The 17096-nt window shown below is 50.2% G+C and overlaps 1 protein-coding gene across 3 annotated transcripts in view; it reads left to right on the top strand.

Annotated features, from left to right (window-relative positions):
• Window positions 1-1638: 1638 nt before the first annotated feature.
• MRC2 (mannose receptor C type 2) overlaps window positions 1639-17096 on the top strand; it is a 52265-nt gene continuing 36807 nt past the window's right edge. For 2 of the 3 annotated variants that reach the window (XM_053892177.1, XM_053892176.1), the window contains exon 1: window positions 1640-1911. In XM_053892177.1, the coding sequence (XP_053748152.1) occupies window positions 1785-1911 (127 nt within the window). In that variant the 5' untranslated portion in view covers window positions 1640-1784. Of the gene's footprint in view, window positions 1912-17096 lie in introns of all 3 variants that reach the window. The other variant, XM_053892178.1, reaches the window with a different exon arrangement.

Raw genomic sequence — 17096 nt, 5'->3', positions numbered from 1 at the left:
CTCTCAGGACAGAAAAAGAGCAGCTTAGTTAAAGCTGGCCAGTCGTCAACCCCTTGTAGATAACAGGACTGTGAACAGGGGATGCCAAGAGGATGATCTTTGAGGCAGCCCCAGCATGGCCAGTCACCTGCAGAGCACTGGGGTCCTGGGACATGCCACATCAAGAAGATGTGTCCCAGAAGGCACTTGGTTCTGTCAGACTTCCCCAAGCCAGCTGTGCAGTGCCAGGGGCTCCCCTGGCCTGGTGGCTAACCATTTTTTTTAGGGCCAAAGTATGGATAGTGGGAATCTTTTCCAGGGGACTGTAGGCGATTTCACACGGGTGCTCACTTTGGGGCCCTGCAGCCTCTGGACTCACATTTGCCAAGAATCTCAGCCCAGCAGAGACAGAGTTAAATGAGCATCTCTGGCCCCGTATTCTTACTGCAGAGATGGGGAGGGGAAGATTTACTGAAGGTAGTTAAAAAGAAAAAAAAAAAAAAAAGCTGAGTTCCCTATTTCCAAAAATAGCACCGAGGTGGACAGCCCAGGAAACAATAAAATTTATATTACAGTTTCCTAGTGTTTTTATTGGATTACTCGTGGTGGGAGAACGTGAATCTCCTTTGCATTTAGGGTCTCTGAATGCCTCAGTCCTCCTTCGAGCCCAGAGATCCCAAACGACTTTCCAGAGTTGCTCAGGGAATCAGAGGTAGAGCTGGGGCTAGGCTCCAACATCCTGACTCCCAGTCCAGTGCTCTGCACTGCGGTGACCTGTTGCATAATACGGAATAACTGTGGATTGTCTTTCCTTTTATGAAATTTCCATTCGGCCCTCTGCGACCGGCCAGCAGTATGGTTGCTGGTAAGAGTGAGGACGTCTGTCTTCAGTGGACAGATTTTTCTCTAGGTTTCTGGATGCAACCCCAACTAGCAAAAGCACTGCACCCCTTTGCGCCAAGGACGCTGACCCAGGGGTCGCGCAAATGCTAAAACGACGTGCAAGTGTTTGCGCTCCGCACACGGCCGGGGGCCCTGCCTCCCCCTCCCCCCAATCTTCGCCCTGGTGGCCGAGCCCTGGGCTCCGCCCCTTTCCCCCCAGACCCGACCAGGGGTCCTCCTAGGCGTGGAGGTAGCGGATGCTCGCCAGAGCAGACGTCCGCAGAAAGGCGGGATAGAGGGGGCGCCCGCGGCAGGGCTCTGGCCGCCTGGGTCTGCCGCGCGCCCCCGCCCCACCGAGCCTCGCAGCCCAGGTCCCGCCACGCCGTGAAGTTTGCGGAAACTTTTGCAGTCGTTTCCCCGCCCGCGCCAGCCAGGGAGCTGTGACGCAGCGTCTGGGGCTCCAAGCCCGGACTGAGAAGAGAGGGAAGGCGAGGCGGGGAGAGGGAGGGCGACGGAGAGCGAGAGAAAGAACGCACGCCGGGGTCCTCCTCGACCCCGCGGATCCTCCTCTCCGCTTCCCCTTTCTTTCCCCCTTGGCGCTCTCTCTGCGGCCCGGGCCCCGGCCCCGCGCCCGCCCGCGCCTCCTCCCCTTCCCATCCCACGCTGCCCGCTTCCCTTCCCCTCTGCCCCTCAAACCCTCCTCCGGGTTCTGCGCTCCTCCCTCCGCCCTCCCTCCCCCCCGCCCCGCTCCGGGCCAGCCTCCTTCCCTCCTCCTCCCCTCTTCTCCCCGAGAGGCATCACTTCGTCCCGACCCGAGGAAGACGCGAGCCCCTCGCGGGCGGTCGTCACAGCCCAGCGCCCGCTCTGCCACCGCGCGCCGCGCCCGTGCGCCCTCGGTCCCCGCGTCCCCCAGCGCCGCGGGCATGGGGCCCCGCCGGCCGGGCCCCGCGCCCTGGTCTCGTCACCTGCTGCGCTGCGTCCTGCTCTTCGGGGGTCTGCACCTCGGCCACCCCGGCGCCCCCGGGGACGCCGCCGCCGCCGCCCTCCCGGGTAAGGCGCTGCCAACTTGGCCAACTTTGGGGGCCGGGCCGGGGGAGGGGGGGCGCCGGGGAGCGGGCCGCTCTCGACTTTTCCCTCCTTTTTTTTTTTTCTCTCAGAAGCGCGTGTGCGTGTTCGTGTGTGCGTGTGCGTGCGTGCGTGTGTGTGTGTGTGTGTGTGTGTGTGTGTGTGTGACTGGGTTTTTAAAAATCGTCTCCGCTTTTCTGAAAGCGGGGTGGGGAGGAGAGGGGAGGAGGAGCACGCCGGGAGGTGGGGGAGGACCTGAGTGGAACCAGATGTGGCAGGCGGCGGGGGAGGGGAGCTCGGGGGTCTCGAGCTGCCTCGGAGGAAGAGGGCGGGCTCCGGGAGGACCCCCGCGCCCGCCCTCCCGGACCACCCGGCGCCGGCCCTGCCCTGGGCCCGGAGACCTGCAGGGCGCGTCCGGGGAAACCAGAGGCTCCCTCCAGGCCAGTCTCCTTGCTTTGCCCCAGGACCCATACGTTATTATTGTTTTCGAATTATTCGTAAGGGCTCCTTTGCCCTTCCTGGCATCTCGGGGGCGTTTATATTTTCTTTTCCACACTTGTTTTTCAAGGACAGCTTGTGGCATGTGGCAACCTCACTGTTTGAAGGAAACATTGTGGGGCACTTTTGTGCCCCCAGGATGCAGCGACAAGCTGGGCACTGTGTGTGTGTGTGTGTGTGTGTGTGTGTGTGGTGGTGTGTGGGTGGCTCTGACCAAACTGGCACCCCTCCAGAGTAGACAGACCTTGGGCCCCAAAAAAGCTGCTAAAGATGCAAAAATCCAACCAACCAACAAAACAAAAAACCGAACTTGTGCCTTTTCTTTCTGCTGCTCTTTCAAAGGGTGACAGTGACGTGTGGGGACAGACAGACCCCTCACCAAGAATCTGAGAACTAAAGGGAAAGATCTACTTCCGGAGGTGGGGGGGGGGGGGCGGTGCAGGAGTCAAAGCTGGAACCTCCCAGGAGTGTAGTTACTACAGCCCCAGTGCTGGGCCCAGCTTCATCTTGCTTTATGTTTAATTTGCGGATGGGGGTCAGTGGAAGGGGACAGTAGTGCAGTGTTTGCAGTTTTGCGCAAAACCCAAACAGCCCCCCGGAGGGTCTGGGTTCTCTAGCCATGGCCGATGCTTGCTTGCTTGCTTGCTTGGCCTGGGCAGTGTGACGTAGAGGACCACAACACGTATTTGCCCGATTGTGCTGTCCGGATTGTGTGGATGGGAGCGATGGGGTTTGGAGTGACCCACATTCACGCCATGTAGACACCCCACCCCCCACCACTGAACTCCACACCCACCTGGAATTGAATGTTAGACGCAAACCAGGCAGCATCTCCCTACCCCCCGCTGTCCCCTGCCTCCCTGCCCTCCTGCCTGTGTCTTGCTCCTCTGTGAAGGATCCCCCAAGAGGCAGGGTGGGAGGGGTGGAGGAGGATGGCCCTTCCAACAGCCCAAGAGCACATTTGAAAGTCAGGCCCTGGGAGAGTGGTGGCCTAGATGCTGACTCGGCCTTTTCCCTCATGGAGCTTTTGACAGAGGGAGCTGGAAATGCCTGGGGAGAGGCCCCATCAGGGAGGGGGAGAGGGTCCCCTCTCCCTTGCCGTCCCCCCTCTTCTTGCCCTCCCTCGGGCTGCGTCTCAGGACGTGTACCCCCCACAGCCTCAGAGGGGCCCCTTCCCAGTGGCATCGCATTGAACACCCCCGCACGAAGCTTAGGTGTGGGCAGGGAGGTGGCGGTGGGGGGACGGGTCCCCACAGCGGCAGTGGAGTGACGGGAAGGAGAAGTTGTTACCAGTGCTATCCCTGCACATCATTGTTCCCTCGGCCGGAATGCCGGTCCTCTAGGCCGCAGTCCTTCCTCATGCCCCTGTACCTGATGAATTTGGTAGCCACGGGTGGGAACAGTTTACCGCCGTCAGGATCCTAATGGTCCAGGAAATGCTTGGGGGGGGATGGATTGGGCTTGGCAGGCCAGTGTGCTGGGGCGGAACTTAACCCTGGGGGGTGGGGGTTGTCTGCGAGTGGCTGTCTGACCACCAGCAGGGGAGCCCTGTGGGGTGAGAGTATGGGGCACCACAGCGCCCCTTGGGGGCAGCGAGGCAGCAGTTTGGCAGTGCCTTGTGGGTGTGTGATGGCAGAACCCGTCTCTTCTCCAGCACCGTGGAGTGCCCCACACAGTGTGGCTGGAAGACCTCTTTGTTAATTGCAGGGTTGGTGTGGGTTTTTTTTTTTTTTTTTTTTGTAGCATTCACTGCTCAAGGCTGAACCAGATACTTGGGGGGGGGGGGGGGGAAGGTACAGAAGAGTGTAAGACGCATCCTCAGAGCAAGTTTTGTTGGAGGCGGGAGAAACTGAGTGGGGCAAAGGGTCCCCAGGGCTCTCTGTGGGACCAGGCTTTGCAGCGGCAGGGAGGGGAGCCGAGAGGGAGACCCGGAAGGTGGGCTAGCTGTCTGGGAATGATGTGGGTGAGTTGGGTGGAGGAGAGGCTTGAAAGGGGAAGCCGGCCAGGTGGCTGGGAGGCCAAAATGGGGGAACCACTTGCTGGTGGGGGTGGGGAACCCCAGGGACCCCTGGGGTTTCTGAACAGAGGAGGAAGGGGATGCGGATTGGAAAGAGGGTTGCTGGGGTCCCGGGGATCAGGTACCCAGGTTGAAGGGTGAAGAGACCTTGGGAGGTCTTCCTGTGGGGACAGACCACTGTCTGGAGAACAGGGAGGGAGACGTTCCTTCTGAGAGGCAGGCAGGTATCCCTGCTGCTGCCAGTCAGCCAGACAAATAGCCTGCACTTCCGGCCCCGCTCCTGGTGAGTCACGGAGTTCAGAGCCTCCTTATTACCCGCCAGCCCCCCAAAACCCAATCTTCCCTGCTCCACCCCGCTTGCCTTCTGTGGGCTGCCAGGGCCGGGGTGGCGCCTGGCTTGAGCCGCAGTTGATGCTGGGGAGCTGGCCCTCCGCCTCAGGCTCACCTGGACAAGGCGAGGTCGCAGGCAGGGGAGGAGGAAGCCCAGGTCTTTGTCCCCATCAGTGCACATTAGAGAAATCTTCCCTTTCTGATGCTTGCGTGGTGCAGGGATTTGGGCCGGTGAGATGATTTCAGAAGTGCCATGAAATTCTCAGAAGAGTATTAGTTTGGATTCACCGCTAATTTAAGCCCTGTTGCACCCTGCAGAGGGATGAGGTGATAACAGCGACCATTATTCATGGGCGCTACCATTATTCATGGGCCGGGCGCCGCGCCCAGGGCTCAATAGGCAACAGCTCTTGTATCTCACAACCCTGGGAGGGCGTCACCACCACCGGCAGTCAGCAGATGCGAGATGTTAAGTCATGTGCTCGAGAGCACACCGCCACAGCGCTAGAAGGTGGTAAAAGCAAGATGCGAACTCAGGTGTGGCTGCTGAGCCTGAACACTTCGGTACCAGAACATGCTGCGTCTCCGAATTACGTGGTATGTGTTAGGAAAGGCTGGAAAATTCTGCTGGGTGGGTTTTTCCCCACTAGCTCTAAGCCCTCTAGAACATCCTCTCGATGAGTCTGTCCTGAGAGGAACCCTAGGAAGACGGTAGAGCGGGCAACCCTGTGTTTATTTATACCTTGGCTGTGTCAGGGGGCTTGTCTCTCCCCCAGTCCCACTGGGCCCAAGACACAGGGACTGAGACCTGCTCAGCATCCTCAGGATATCTGAGATGCCCCCTCTGAGGAGGCCTCCATAAGCGAGTGACGGAAGGGGTCTGATGGAGGAGGAGTCAGCCCTCCTCCCCCCGCCCTGCACCCCAGCTTCCCAAAGGTTAGGGATTCATAGGCTCATTCATTTGGTCCGAGGATCGTGGGGCTGCGCTGAGAGCAGGGATGGCTGTGGCCTGTTCTTTTGAGCCCACCTCCGCCTACCCCTCTGGTGGGGGTCCCTGGACTTGGAGGGCCTGGGCACTGCTGACAGGAAGTGTCCCTTCCTGTTTGGTCCTTCATGAGATGGGAGGGGCCGCTTCCCATGACTGGATCCTATAAATCTGGGTGGGGTGGACCATGGCAGTGGTGATGCAGCTCTTGGATCTCACCCTGGGCACTGCAGATCCCCATTACTCCTCACTCCTCAGTGGTGTCAGTAAACAGGCAGGCTGGGTGAAGGCCACACAGTGGCATCTGTGACCCTGGGGACCTGACCTGCCGGCATCAGCCAGCTCCAGCCACTTAGGGGACAGATTGAGTCGGCTCCCAAGCTTCACACGTGGCCTGATGGGCAACGCCAGGGGGGTTCCTGCCCTTCCCCCTCCTCTCCCCTTGACTGTGCAGACCCCTCCCATCCTCCTTGGCCGCAGGGTGGGGGGATGGGGGGATGGGGGGGCTGCTTCTCTGCTTAACCTCAGCCCTGCCCTTCCCCACTTTGGTTCCTCTGACTGTGCATTCTGCCCCCACAACTCTGGTTGTGTTGCTAGATGATGGCTAGGAGACCATAGCCTCTTCCCAGGTCCCCCGGCCCCCACACCTTCCCCCTGTCCTTAGCACGGTCTGCTCCATCCCCCCTGAACCTTCCTCTGCCCCGGGATGCCCTTCCCTTCTTCCTCCCTGGCTCCTGCCACTCTGCCTTTCGAAACTCAGGAACCAACCTAGGGGCACCTGGGTGGCTTAGTCGGTTGAGCATGCGACTTCACCTCAGGTGTTGGTCTCACAGTTCGTGAGTTCGAGCCCCACGTCAGGGTCTGTACTGACAGCTCAGAGCCCGGAGCCTGCCTCGGATTCTGTGTCTCCCTCTCTCTGCTCCTCGCCGCCCCCCATGCTCTGCGTCTCAAAAATAAACAAACAAACAAACAAACAAACAAAAGGACTCAGGATGCTGGGAAAGACACAAAGGAGTCTTGGTCACTGCCTCGGGCTCACCTGGGCTAAGGGGAGACCAGCATGCAGACACTGCACGTGGGGCTAAGCCCCAGCATGGGGTGGGGTGCCCTCTCTGTATCTCTTTCTCTGGGTCACCTCTGGGATGACACAGTGACACACTTTTGTCCTGAGCTTCCTACAGGTAAAAACAGGAAGCCAGATTCCCATCTGTTCCTGGCACCCTCCCGAGAGTGTCTGGAAGGGAAAGCTGATGTGGTCCCCCCACCCGGCCCAGGTGTAGACTGAGGCAGAAGCAAGGTGTGCCCAGGAATGTCCCACCTCCCCTCAGTCCTCCAGAAATGTAAATCAGGACTGAGGTAAGGCCGCTCACCAGCTGTGTGAGTTTCTTCATTTGTAAAAGGGGAAAAATAAAACAAAACCCCCTCTTAGGGGTATCATATTACACAGAGATGAGATAATATGTGTATGAGATGCATGCCTGGTACAGAGTCAATTTCCTAGCAAACCGTATTAAATTATTGCTATTTTCATTATTATTAGGAAGGGAGAACACGAATACCAAGGGACTTAAATGTGAAAAAACACAGTCCTCAACAGATGAGATCCTAACTGTAGCACTTTTGTTTGGAGATCAAAGCCGGTCTAAACCTGTTACATCTCAGTGACACTTCACCAGCTACTCTGAAAGTAACCATATTTTTTCTGAACCTCAATTTAAATCCGAAAGGAAAAAAAAAATCCTATCCTCAGTTGTTCTTGCTCCTAAAACCCTTCAATCCCCCACCTTCCCTCTTCACTTCCCTTCTTTTATTTTATTTTATTTTTTTTAACGTTTTTTTTTTTTTATTTATTTTTGAGACAGAGAGAGACAGAGCATGAATGGGGGAGGGGCAGATAGAGAGGGAGACACAAAATCGGAAGCAGGCTCCAGGCTCTGAGCCATCAGCCCAGAGCCCCACGTGGGGCTCGAACTCACAGACCGTGAGATCGTGACCTGAGCCGAAGTCGGATGCTCAACCGACTGAGCCACCCAGGCGCCCCTTCACTTCCCTTCTTCATGAAGCTTCTCCAGCTGACCTTCACGTAGGAACTGAGGAGTTTCCTAGACTGGACTTTAAGTGTGAAAACCCAGACAGTCCCCGGCAAATGGAGCTGCTTCCTGACCCCCGGCCACTGTAGCGTGCTGCGTCTCAATGGTCCCGGTAACTAGGCTCCCGGATTATTAATTCCAGAGACCTCCTCAGGCCTCACCTTGCAGCGTGGGGGTGCTGTCGATACCCTCGGTTTAGAGAATGCATGCTCGGTGGAAAACAGACCATACGGAAGTGAAACATAAACAGTTTGGGGTCCTCCCTCCCCTCAGCCCACAGCTTACAGTAACCCCTGTCATGGGGTCATCTTCCGGTTTTTATGCATATGCACACACACACATAAATACTCCTTTTAGACAGTTGGGGCCTCATTTTATACTCTATGGTGTGACAAAGTAATTTTTATTTTATAATATTCTTGTGGGTCTTTCCATGAGAGGCTAGAGAGCTGCCGCATCCTTTTTTTTTTTTAATTTTTTTTAATGTTTGAGAGAGACAGAACGCGAGTGGGGGAGGGGGAGAGAGAGAGAGATGAGACCCAGAATCCAAAGCAGGCTCCAGGCTCTGAGCTGTCAGCACAGAGCCCGATGCGGGGCTCAAACCCACAAACCACGAGATCATGACCTGAGCCAGAGTTGGATGCCCCACCGACTGACACCCCCCCCCCCCGGGTGCCCCACTGCCACCTCCTTAATAGTGCCCAGGATTCTGGTGAAGGGGTGTACAAAAAAACTCCTTTCCTACGGATGGACACTTTTTGAAAATTCTCTCCTCCTCTGGCCTTTGTCACTCACTTTGCATCCGTGGTCACTGCCTCCTGTCTTCCCCTCCATCCTCAGTGCAGAGCCCAGCATTGCTGCCACATTTGTTCCTAAAAGGCAGATTTAATCCTCAACAGAACAAGGTCTGAACTTTCAGAATTGGGAATTTGAGGGCCTGCTGAGTTCAGGTTCTACCCTTTCTCTTCAACCCCTGGCACAAATCAAACCGACCTACTTGCTGTCGCGCAGAGATGGCCCTGGTTCTGCCCAGCGCAGCCTCTGCTCAGGCTTTTCTCCCAGCCTGGAGTGCCTGCTTCCACAGGTCCGAGTCCCGGCTCACACCTGAGGCCTCAAGTTGCCCTCAGCTGGAAGAAGCCTTTCTTTCTAGAACTCCTCTCATGTTTCATCACTGCCACCTGCCTGGTGGAGCCACAACTTCCCTTCCTGGACTCCGGGACAGGCATTTATGGCCCCACACTGGCCCCGCACAGTGCCTTGGACACGGTGGCATTTAGTAAGTAGTTACTGAAACAAAAAAAGGAAAGAAAGAAAAGAGCAGACCAGTGTTCCAAAGAACCTCCCGTCACCGGTTTTACTGAGGTATAATTGACCTGTAACATTGTATTAGTTTAAGGTGTGCAGCATAATGATTTGACACACATATATGTTGTGAAATGATTGCCCCATCCATTGCCTCAAATGGCTACAAATTTTTTTTTCTCATGATGAGAATTTTTTTTTGTAATAGGCAATAAGGAGAGCTATCCTTTCAGAGTTTTAGATGACGTCACAGTCATGAAAAACATATGGCATGGGATTAAACAGAAAAGAATCCAATGGACTGGAATAAATTCCAGAAGTAGACTTAAACTTGTTATAAGAACTTAATGGGAGAAACAACACATTAGTGGGGGAAAGAATCTTTACTTTTAAATATTATTGGACAAGTAGATTATAATTATTACAGTTTTAATTTCAATCTATAGCTGATCACACTTAAGGGAATTTATAGGGCCTGTTGTCACATGTAAAGTGAAAAGATCGCTAGCAATTAAAGAAATTAACTTTCTTTTTTTTTTTTTATTTTTTTAATTTTTTTTTATTTTTTTTATTTTTTTTTTTAAATTTTTTTTTTCAACGTTTTTAATTTATTTTTGGGACAGAGAGAGACAGAGCACGAACGGGGGAGGGGCAGAGAGAGAGGGAGACACAGAATCTGAAACAGGCTCCAGGCTCCGAGCCATCAGCCCAGAGCCTGACGTGGGGCTCGAACTCACGGACCGCGAGATCGTGACCTGGCTGAAGTCAGATGCTTAACCGACTGCGCCACCCAGGCGCCCCAGAAATTAACTTTCTTTAAATATGTAATTAAACTAGCAAAAACAGAATATCTAATCTTGACAGCTATGAAGACACCAATCTGTATGACTAGGGCACTATAAATTGGTTCGGTTTTTCAGGATTCAGTCTTTCAGACAGTATGTAAGAAACTAGTTATGTAAGACTCCATATCCTTTGACCTCATTATTCCACTTTGGGGAATTTATAAGGCATTAATCCCAAAGAAAAAGAAATGCTCATAGTAGTGCTATTTATAGTAGCAAAACAAACTGGAAACCGTTTAAATGCCAGATGGTAAGATAATGGATAAGCACCTAAGGTGTCTTAACACAATGGACAATTTATGTAGCTCTAAATGGCAAATATACAACTAATGTCAGTGCATGCAGATGTGTCTAAGAAGGCAAGTTCTCATGACCACAAGGCAATCTTACAAAACACTATGCACATGCTAGTAACAAGTGGAGACACATGCCTTATCACGGACCTTCATTTTTCGTTTATTCACTTAACTGTTTTGGTTTTGTTTTCCTGAGTGCAGACAATGTGCCAGGAGGACCCCCAGGGGTGGCTCAATTAGTTAAGCGTCTGACTCTTGATTTTGGCTCAGGCCATGGTCTTGCCGTTTGTGAGTTTGAGCCCCACATCAGGCTCTGCACTGACAGCTCTGAGCCTGCTGGGGATTCTCTCTCTTTCCCTCTCTCTCTGCCCCTACCCCATGTGTGCTCTCTCTCTCTCGCTCTCGCTCTCTCTCTCAAAATAAATAAACTTTAAAAAAAGAAGAAAGATGGGAGCCATAGACATCTCTGCAATCTCAGACATGGGGTTGGGAACCTGAGAGGAGAGAAGCTGTGAGTGAGACCAGCCTGGGCAAGTAGGAATTCAACTGGAAACAGCCTTGCAGTCAGTCATGGCCCCCAAGAAAGGATTTTCTGGTATAACCCCAAAGATGCTTAACCTCATTTCTGAAGGATCTGAGGCTAGAAGAGCAATGTTGGTTTAGAAGAGCCTGGAAGCACTTTATAATAGCCAAACAAACAAATGTACATTGAAAGAAATATGGATAAATTACAGAGTATAGACACACAATGAAATATAATGCAGCAGTGAAAGTAGTGAACCTCAGCGACATGCGTCATCATGGGTGAATCTTGGAGACAGAATGTCGAGTGGGGTAAAAAATCCCAGAGTACTACTTTGATATTATACTTCCTCAAGCCATTGGAAAAGCTGAGAAAATAGTGAACACCCATATACTCTTTACCTAGAAGCACCAACTGTTAACGTTTAGTCACATTTGCTTTAGCTCACTGTGTGTGTGTGTGTGTGTGTGCGTGCGTGTGTGTCTGTCTGGTGAAGCTTTGAGACAGTTGTAGGCATGACATTTCACACCTAAATACTTCACCATCAACTCAAAACATAGACATTATCCTTTATAATACCATAATCACATTCAAGAAATATACAACCTTTTTTTTTTCTTACATGCAGTCCTTGTTTGGATTTCTCTAGTTGTCCCAAGAATACCCTTTACAGCTGTTTTTTTTAAAGTCCAGGATCCAATTTGTTGTCATGTCTCCTCAATCTCTTTTATTCTAGAATAGTTGCTTGGTCTTTTTGTCTTATAAGCATTGCATTTTTTTAATGACTTCAGGCCAGTTGTTTTGTAGAATGTCCACAGTCTATATTTGTCTGATGTTCACTCATTACATTCATGTTAAACATTTTTGGAAAGAAAACTACATGGGAGATGTTGTGTCCTTTCCATTGTGTCACATTAAGTATGTTTGTTCCTCAGTTGGTAATGCTAACTTTGGTCGCTTGGTTCATGTTGTTTACCAGATTTCTCCACTAAAAAGTTATGTTTTCCCCTTTGTGTTTAGTAGATAATCCAAGGAGCTTCAACTAAAACAAGGAAAGGAACAGCTAAAAAAGCAAAGTTATTAATAGCAGCACTATTCATAATAGCCTCAAACTGCAATCCAGCCCCAACTAAAAACTACCCAAATGCCCATCAACAGTAGAAGGGATACATTATAGTAGCCCCACACAAGGGCATAGTATAGAGCAATGAGAAGGAACAATCTGCAACTCTGTGCAACAGTGTGGATGAAGTTCACAAACACTGAGCAAGACGCAAGGGAGCTCATGATCCCACTAATATAAAATACAAGAGGCAAAATTAATCTATGCTGTTTGAAATCAGGAGAGTGGTTACCATTAGTGAAAGCAGTTGTGACCAGAAAGAGTCTTAAATAAAATTTAAAAAGAACAACACACAGGGAAGAGAGATCTATTATGTCTTTGGCAAGAAGCTCATAGAGGCCAATAGGGAAAAACACAAGAATCTCCAGTAGGTTTTGTTTTTGTTTTTTTTTTTTTAAGTTTATTTATTTCAGGAGAGAGAGAGTGAGAGGGGAAGAGAGGCAGAGGGAGAGAGAATCCCAGCTGGCTTCATGCTCTGTGAAGAGCCCAATGCAGGGCTCGATCTCACAAATGGTGAGATCATGACCTGAGCAGAAATCAAGAGTTTGGCGATTAACCCACTGAGCCATCTAGGTGCCCCTCCCCAGTAGTTCTAAGGCATCTAAAATCAGAATAGGTAAGACAGCACAGGCTGTGAACAGAGTTTTGCAAAGAAGACGAGTAACAGTATCTAATAAGCCTATGGAAAATGTTTAAAATTACTAGCAAACAAGGTACCATTTTCACCCCTGACGATAGTGCCAACAAAGATTGATGTAACAATATGTTCAATATAACATTATTTATAATTATGAAAATCTATAAATTGAAGACTATTAATAGTGAATAAATGAAAGGTAGTATACAGCGCCTCATGGAATAGCATAGCCATGAAAATGGTTTTTACAAAAGTTTTTAGAGACAGAAAAATCCTTTTGCTGAGATGTTAAGGACAAAAACAAGATTCAAAAACGTCTGTGTAGGTGTGTGATGTATCTGCATATATAATGTGTGTATATATATATACACACACACACTGTACAAATTATATATGCATATTATGTGCATACACATGAGTATATAGTGTATTTTGAGTCTATAGATAAAATTGGTAGGAAAGTCATACCAAAATTTAACAGATTATAGGTCACATTCTACTGTTCTATACCATATTGTGTTATGTATTATCCAACAAGGGTGATTATAGATAAGGCCTTTTTTTTGTTTGAACACGTCTGCGTGTTTGGCAATTGGGAGGCAGGGGGCAACTTTCTCCTCGTCCAACCACGTGACGCCAGCAGCACTCCCCTGACTCCCACCGCGTAACTGGTCCGAGCCCGAAGCACGTGACTCCGCAGAGCCAATCAGGGGCGCGCTGGAAGGGCGGGCCTTTCTTGGGCGGCCCGGACGCCAAGGTATCTGTCCTGGGCTGCGGTTCGGCCAGGCGACAGCGGCCTGGCCCCGGGAGGCGGGAGGGTTGCTGGGGAGCGGGGTGGGCGGCCCTGGGGCCTGAGACGCTGATCTGCCGAGACCTTGGCTGCGGTTTTCCCCCCGCTGTTACCCACCCTCCTCTCCCATCGTTTTTTTAAGTGCCGAATCGGAGTAGGGCCTCTCCACCCGGGGCTCAGCCTTCGGGGCGGGTTTTCCGGAAACGCAGGCAGGTTCCCGGGGCGAGCGCAGGGTCGCGGAGCGGCTGTGGGGACCCACCTCCACGCTCTTCCCCTTAACAGCCTTCCAAACGCGAGGCTGCCCCTCTCTACCTTGTACTTAGCCGTCGAGTGTGTACAGAAGGGGGCTAGGGGAGAGGACCCACGACGCTGAAGTGCAAGTTTGCACTTAGACAACAGCAGGACACAGCACTCTAGAAGCACTCGGTAGCACTACGTACGTCCCATACTGGAGAGCACATCAGAAGGGCGCCAGTTAAGGGACGGGCTTTTGGAAGGCTTTGTGCTTTTTAAAATTGTATACGTTTCTGTATAACACTGTTTGTGCAACAAATGGGAAATGGAGACTACACGAATATTTACTGAGCGCATCAAGTCGGCAAGAGTCAATGTTAAGCAATTCCACGTATACAATATTTTAAGTCTCCTATGCCTCCCTTTCACAGATGAGGAAATTGAGCCAGAAACACTCAGAGCCAGGATTACATAGCTGGTGAGTGGCAGAGCCAGGGATGTAATGCTGGCCTGTTTGGTTCCTTCCATGGTCTTCTTTTATTTTACAAATAAGTATTGATTAATGTATAATGAACGTTTGGGAACCCACCACCTAATCCAAGACAGAGGACATTCCAATACTTCTGTCTAGCTATGTGCTTCTCATCTGTCTTCCTCTTCATTCCCCCCAACCCAACTCTGCCCTGAACTTTGTGTTTATCAATCCCTTGGTTTTAAAAGTTTTAATTCTTGAAGTATAACATAAATATAGGAAAGTGAACATACAAATGTTCAGTTCAATGAGTTTTCACAAACAACACACCCATGAAGCCAGTGCTCAGATCCAGCAAATAAGAGCATTACTAGTATTACTAGTATTCCAAGTGCTTGTAAAGATGTTCCGTGGCCTAATTAGACATGAACATTTTTTCTTTGTGAACTGTGTTCCTATCCTCGATCATCTTCTCGCTTCAGATCTAAGCGGCTTAAAATTTTGCAGGTGTCTGTGTTTTTCTCATTGACTTACATAAGCTTCTTGCTGCATTTGTTACAAGTATCTTCCAGTTTGTTCTTAAGTTAATTTTTTTATTTGGGTGGCACCTGGCTGGCTCAGTCACACAGCATGTGACTCTTGATCCGGGGTCATGAGTTTAAGCCCATTTTGGGTGTAGAGATTACTTCAAAAAATACATCGTAGGGACATCTGGGTGGCTCAGTCGGTTAAGCAGTTAAGCATCTGACTTCAGCTCAGGTCATGATCTTGTGGTCTGTGAGTTCGAGCCCCACATCAGGCTCTGTGCTGACAGCTCAGAGCCTGGAGCCTGTTCCAGATTCTGTGGCTCCCTCTCTCTCTGCTCCTCCCCCACTCATGCTCTGTGTCTTTCTCTCTCAAAAGTAAATAAACATTAAAAAAATACATTTTGGGGTGCCTGGGTGGTTTCGTCAGTTGAGCGTCTGACTCAGTTTCGGCTCATGTCATGATCCTGGGGTAGAGGGATCGAGCCCTGCATGGGGCTCTGTGCTGAGTGTGGAGTCTGCTTAGGATTCTCTCTCTCTCTCTCTCTCTCTCTCTCTCTCTCTCTCTGACTCCTCCCCCACTCGTGCTTTCTCTTTCTAATAAAAAAAGAATACATTTCCGCGATTGTAAAAAATTGCACTTACTTACAGCATTAAAAAAATCAAATAGAAACAAGTTACCAAAAAAGAAAATTTACCTGAAATCTCATCACTAAGAAACAACCACTGTTAACATTTTGGAGAATATCCTTCCAAATTGCCTCCCTTCTCTCTCCCCTTTCTTTTACGAAACTTGACATAAATGTTTTCATGTTGTTTTGTAACATTCTTTTGTATGCCAATACGTTATTGAAGCATTTCTACCCAATGCTTCTGTTGGTTGGGTAGGATTCCATTGTATGGTTGTACCATAACTTATCCCTTGTTGGACATTTGGGTCATTTCTCATCTCGCTGTTGTGGATAATAACTCTGTATGCATCTTAGCACATTGGATCTACGAAATAATGGGTATCCTGTCTCAGGCTGGGGAGGTGGCTTGACTGGAATCAGTTTAATGCATCCAGACTCACCCAGCTTCTTTGTTGTTACGAGTCTCTGCTCCTTGGCACAAGGACTAGGTGTTTTGTCTCCCCCATCTGTAGACTTTCCCGGGGAGCATCTCTTCTGGTTTATTTCTGTAATCTCCCTTTCCAGATGGGCTGAGTTTAGTGTAGAACTCTGCACATATAGGTTGAGGTCACTTAGGGCTACATTTGAAACAAAGGACAGACACACACACACACACACACACACATTCTCTATCTTTTTAAAATTAGCAAATTTGTTCATTGTAGAAAATGCAAGGAAGAGAAAAAAACCCACCAGCTATCTCTTAAGTCAGTGATAACTAACCACTGTTGACACTTAGGTGTATACAGTGGTTCCGAAACTCTGGGGTTGCCTGGGAATCTTGTTTACAATCCAGATATTCCTTTACTCTGCGGTTCCAATTCAGTAGGTCTGTTGCCAGGCCTGGGCGCCTACATTGCTCCCCAGGCAATTTAGACACTCAAGTTTAAGAACAAGAAAGTACCAAATGTTTTTCCAGACATTACTTGATTTAAAAGAAAATAGAGGGGTGCCTGGGTGGCTCAGTTGGGCAACCAGCTTTAGCTCAGGTCATGATCTCACAGTTCGTGGGTTGAGCCCCGCATCAGGCTCTATGTTGACAGGTCAGAGCCTGGAGTTGCTTCGGATTCTGTGTCTCCCTCTCTCTCTGCTCCTCCCCCACCTGTGCTCTGTCCCTCTCTCTCAAAAATAATAAGTAAGCATAGACATTTTTAAGGAAAATAGAAGTGAGATTGTTTTGTTTTAATATTTTATTTTATTTTAGTTTTTAAAAATATTTATTTATTGAAGTAGTGTCTACACCCAGCATGGGACTTGAACTAATGACCCTGAGATCAGGAGCCGCATGCCCCACTGACTGAGCCAGCCAGGTGCCCTGCATTTGTGCTTTTGAAGGCTTTTGATATATGTTGTCAAATTCTCCTCCAAGAAAGTCACCCTCCTACTACCATGGAGGTTACTGCTACTTCCATAAGCTCACTTTTCACTGGGCAGGTTGGTGAGGCCTTTCTGTCCGTGGTCTCAACCAGTACTGCCAACTACCTGGTGGGTAGTACCCAGCACGGCCCCTGGCACAGGCTAACCCTTTTCTCCACTGAACAGATGACAATACTGAGGGATGAAGAGGTCACATAACCAGTTTGAGAGCAGGGATTCAAACCCAGCCTTGTATCTGGAGCCTGAGAGCTCTTAACCACACTATGATTTTATTTATTTTTTATTTATTTTTAAATACATCTTGTTTTCTTTTTTTTTTTAATTTTTATTTTAGAGAAAGCACACGTGAGCAGGGAAGGTAGCAGAGGGAGAGAGAAAGAGACAGTGAGAGAGAGAGAGAGAGAGAGAGCGAGAGAGAATCTCAAGCAGGTGCCACACTCCTGGAGGAGCTGGACT

The sequence above is a fragment of the Panthera pardus genome, unplaced genomic scaffold, assembly GCF_024362965.1.
Source record: "Panthera pardus isolate Hobbes unplaced genomic scaffold, ASM2436296v1 HiC_scaffold_3, whole genome shotgun sequence".
In the NCBI taxonomy this organism is placed as follows: domain Eukaryota; kingdom Metazoa; phylum Chordata; class Mammalia; order Carnivora; family Felidae; genus Panthera; species Panthera pardus.
Note: the sequence above shows the minus strand (reverse complement) of the source record. Positions and strands in the feature narration are given on the sequence as shown.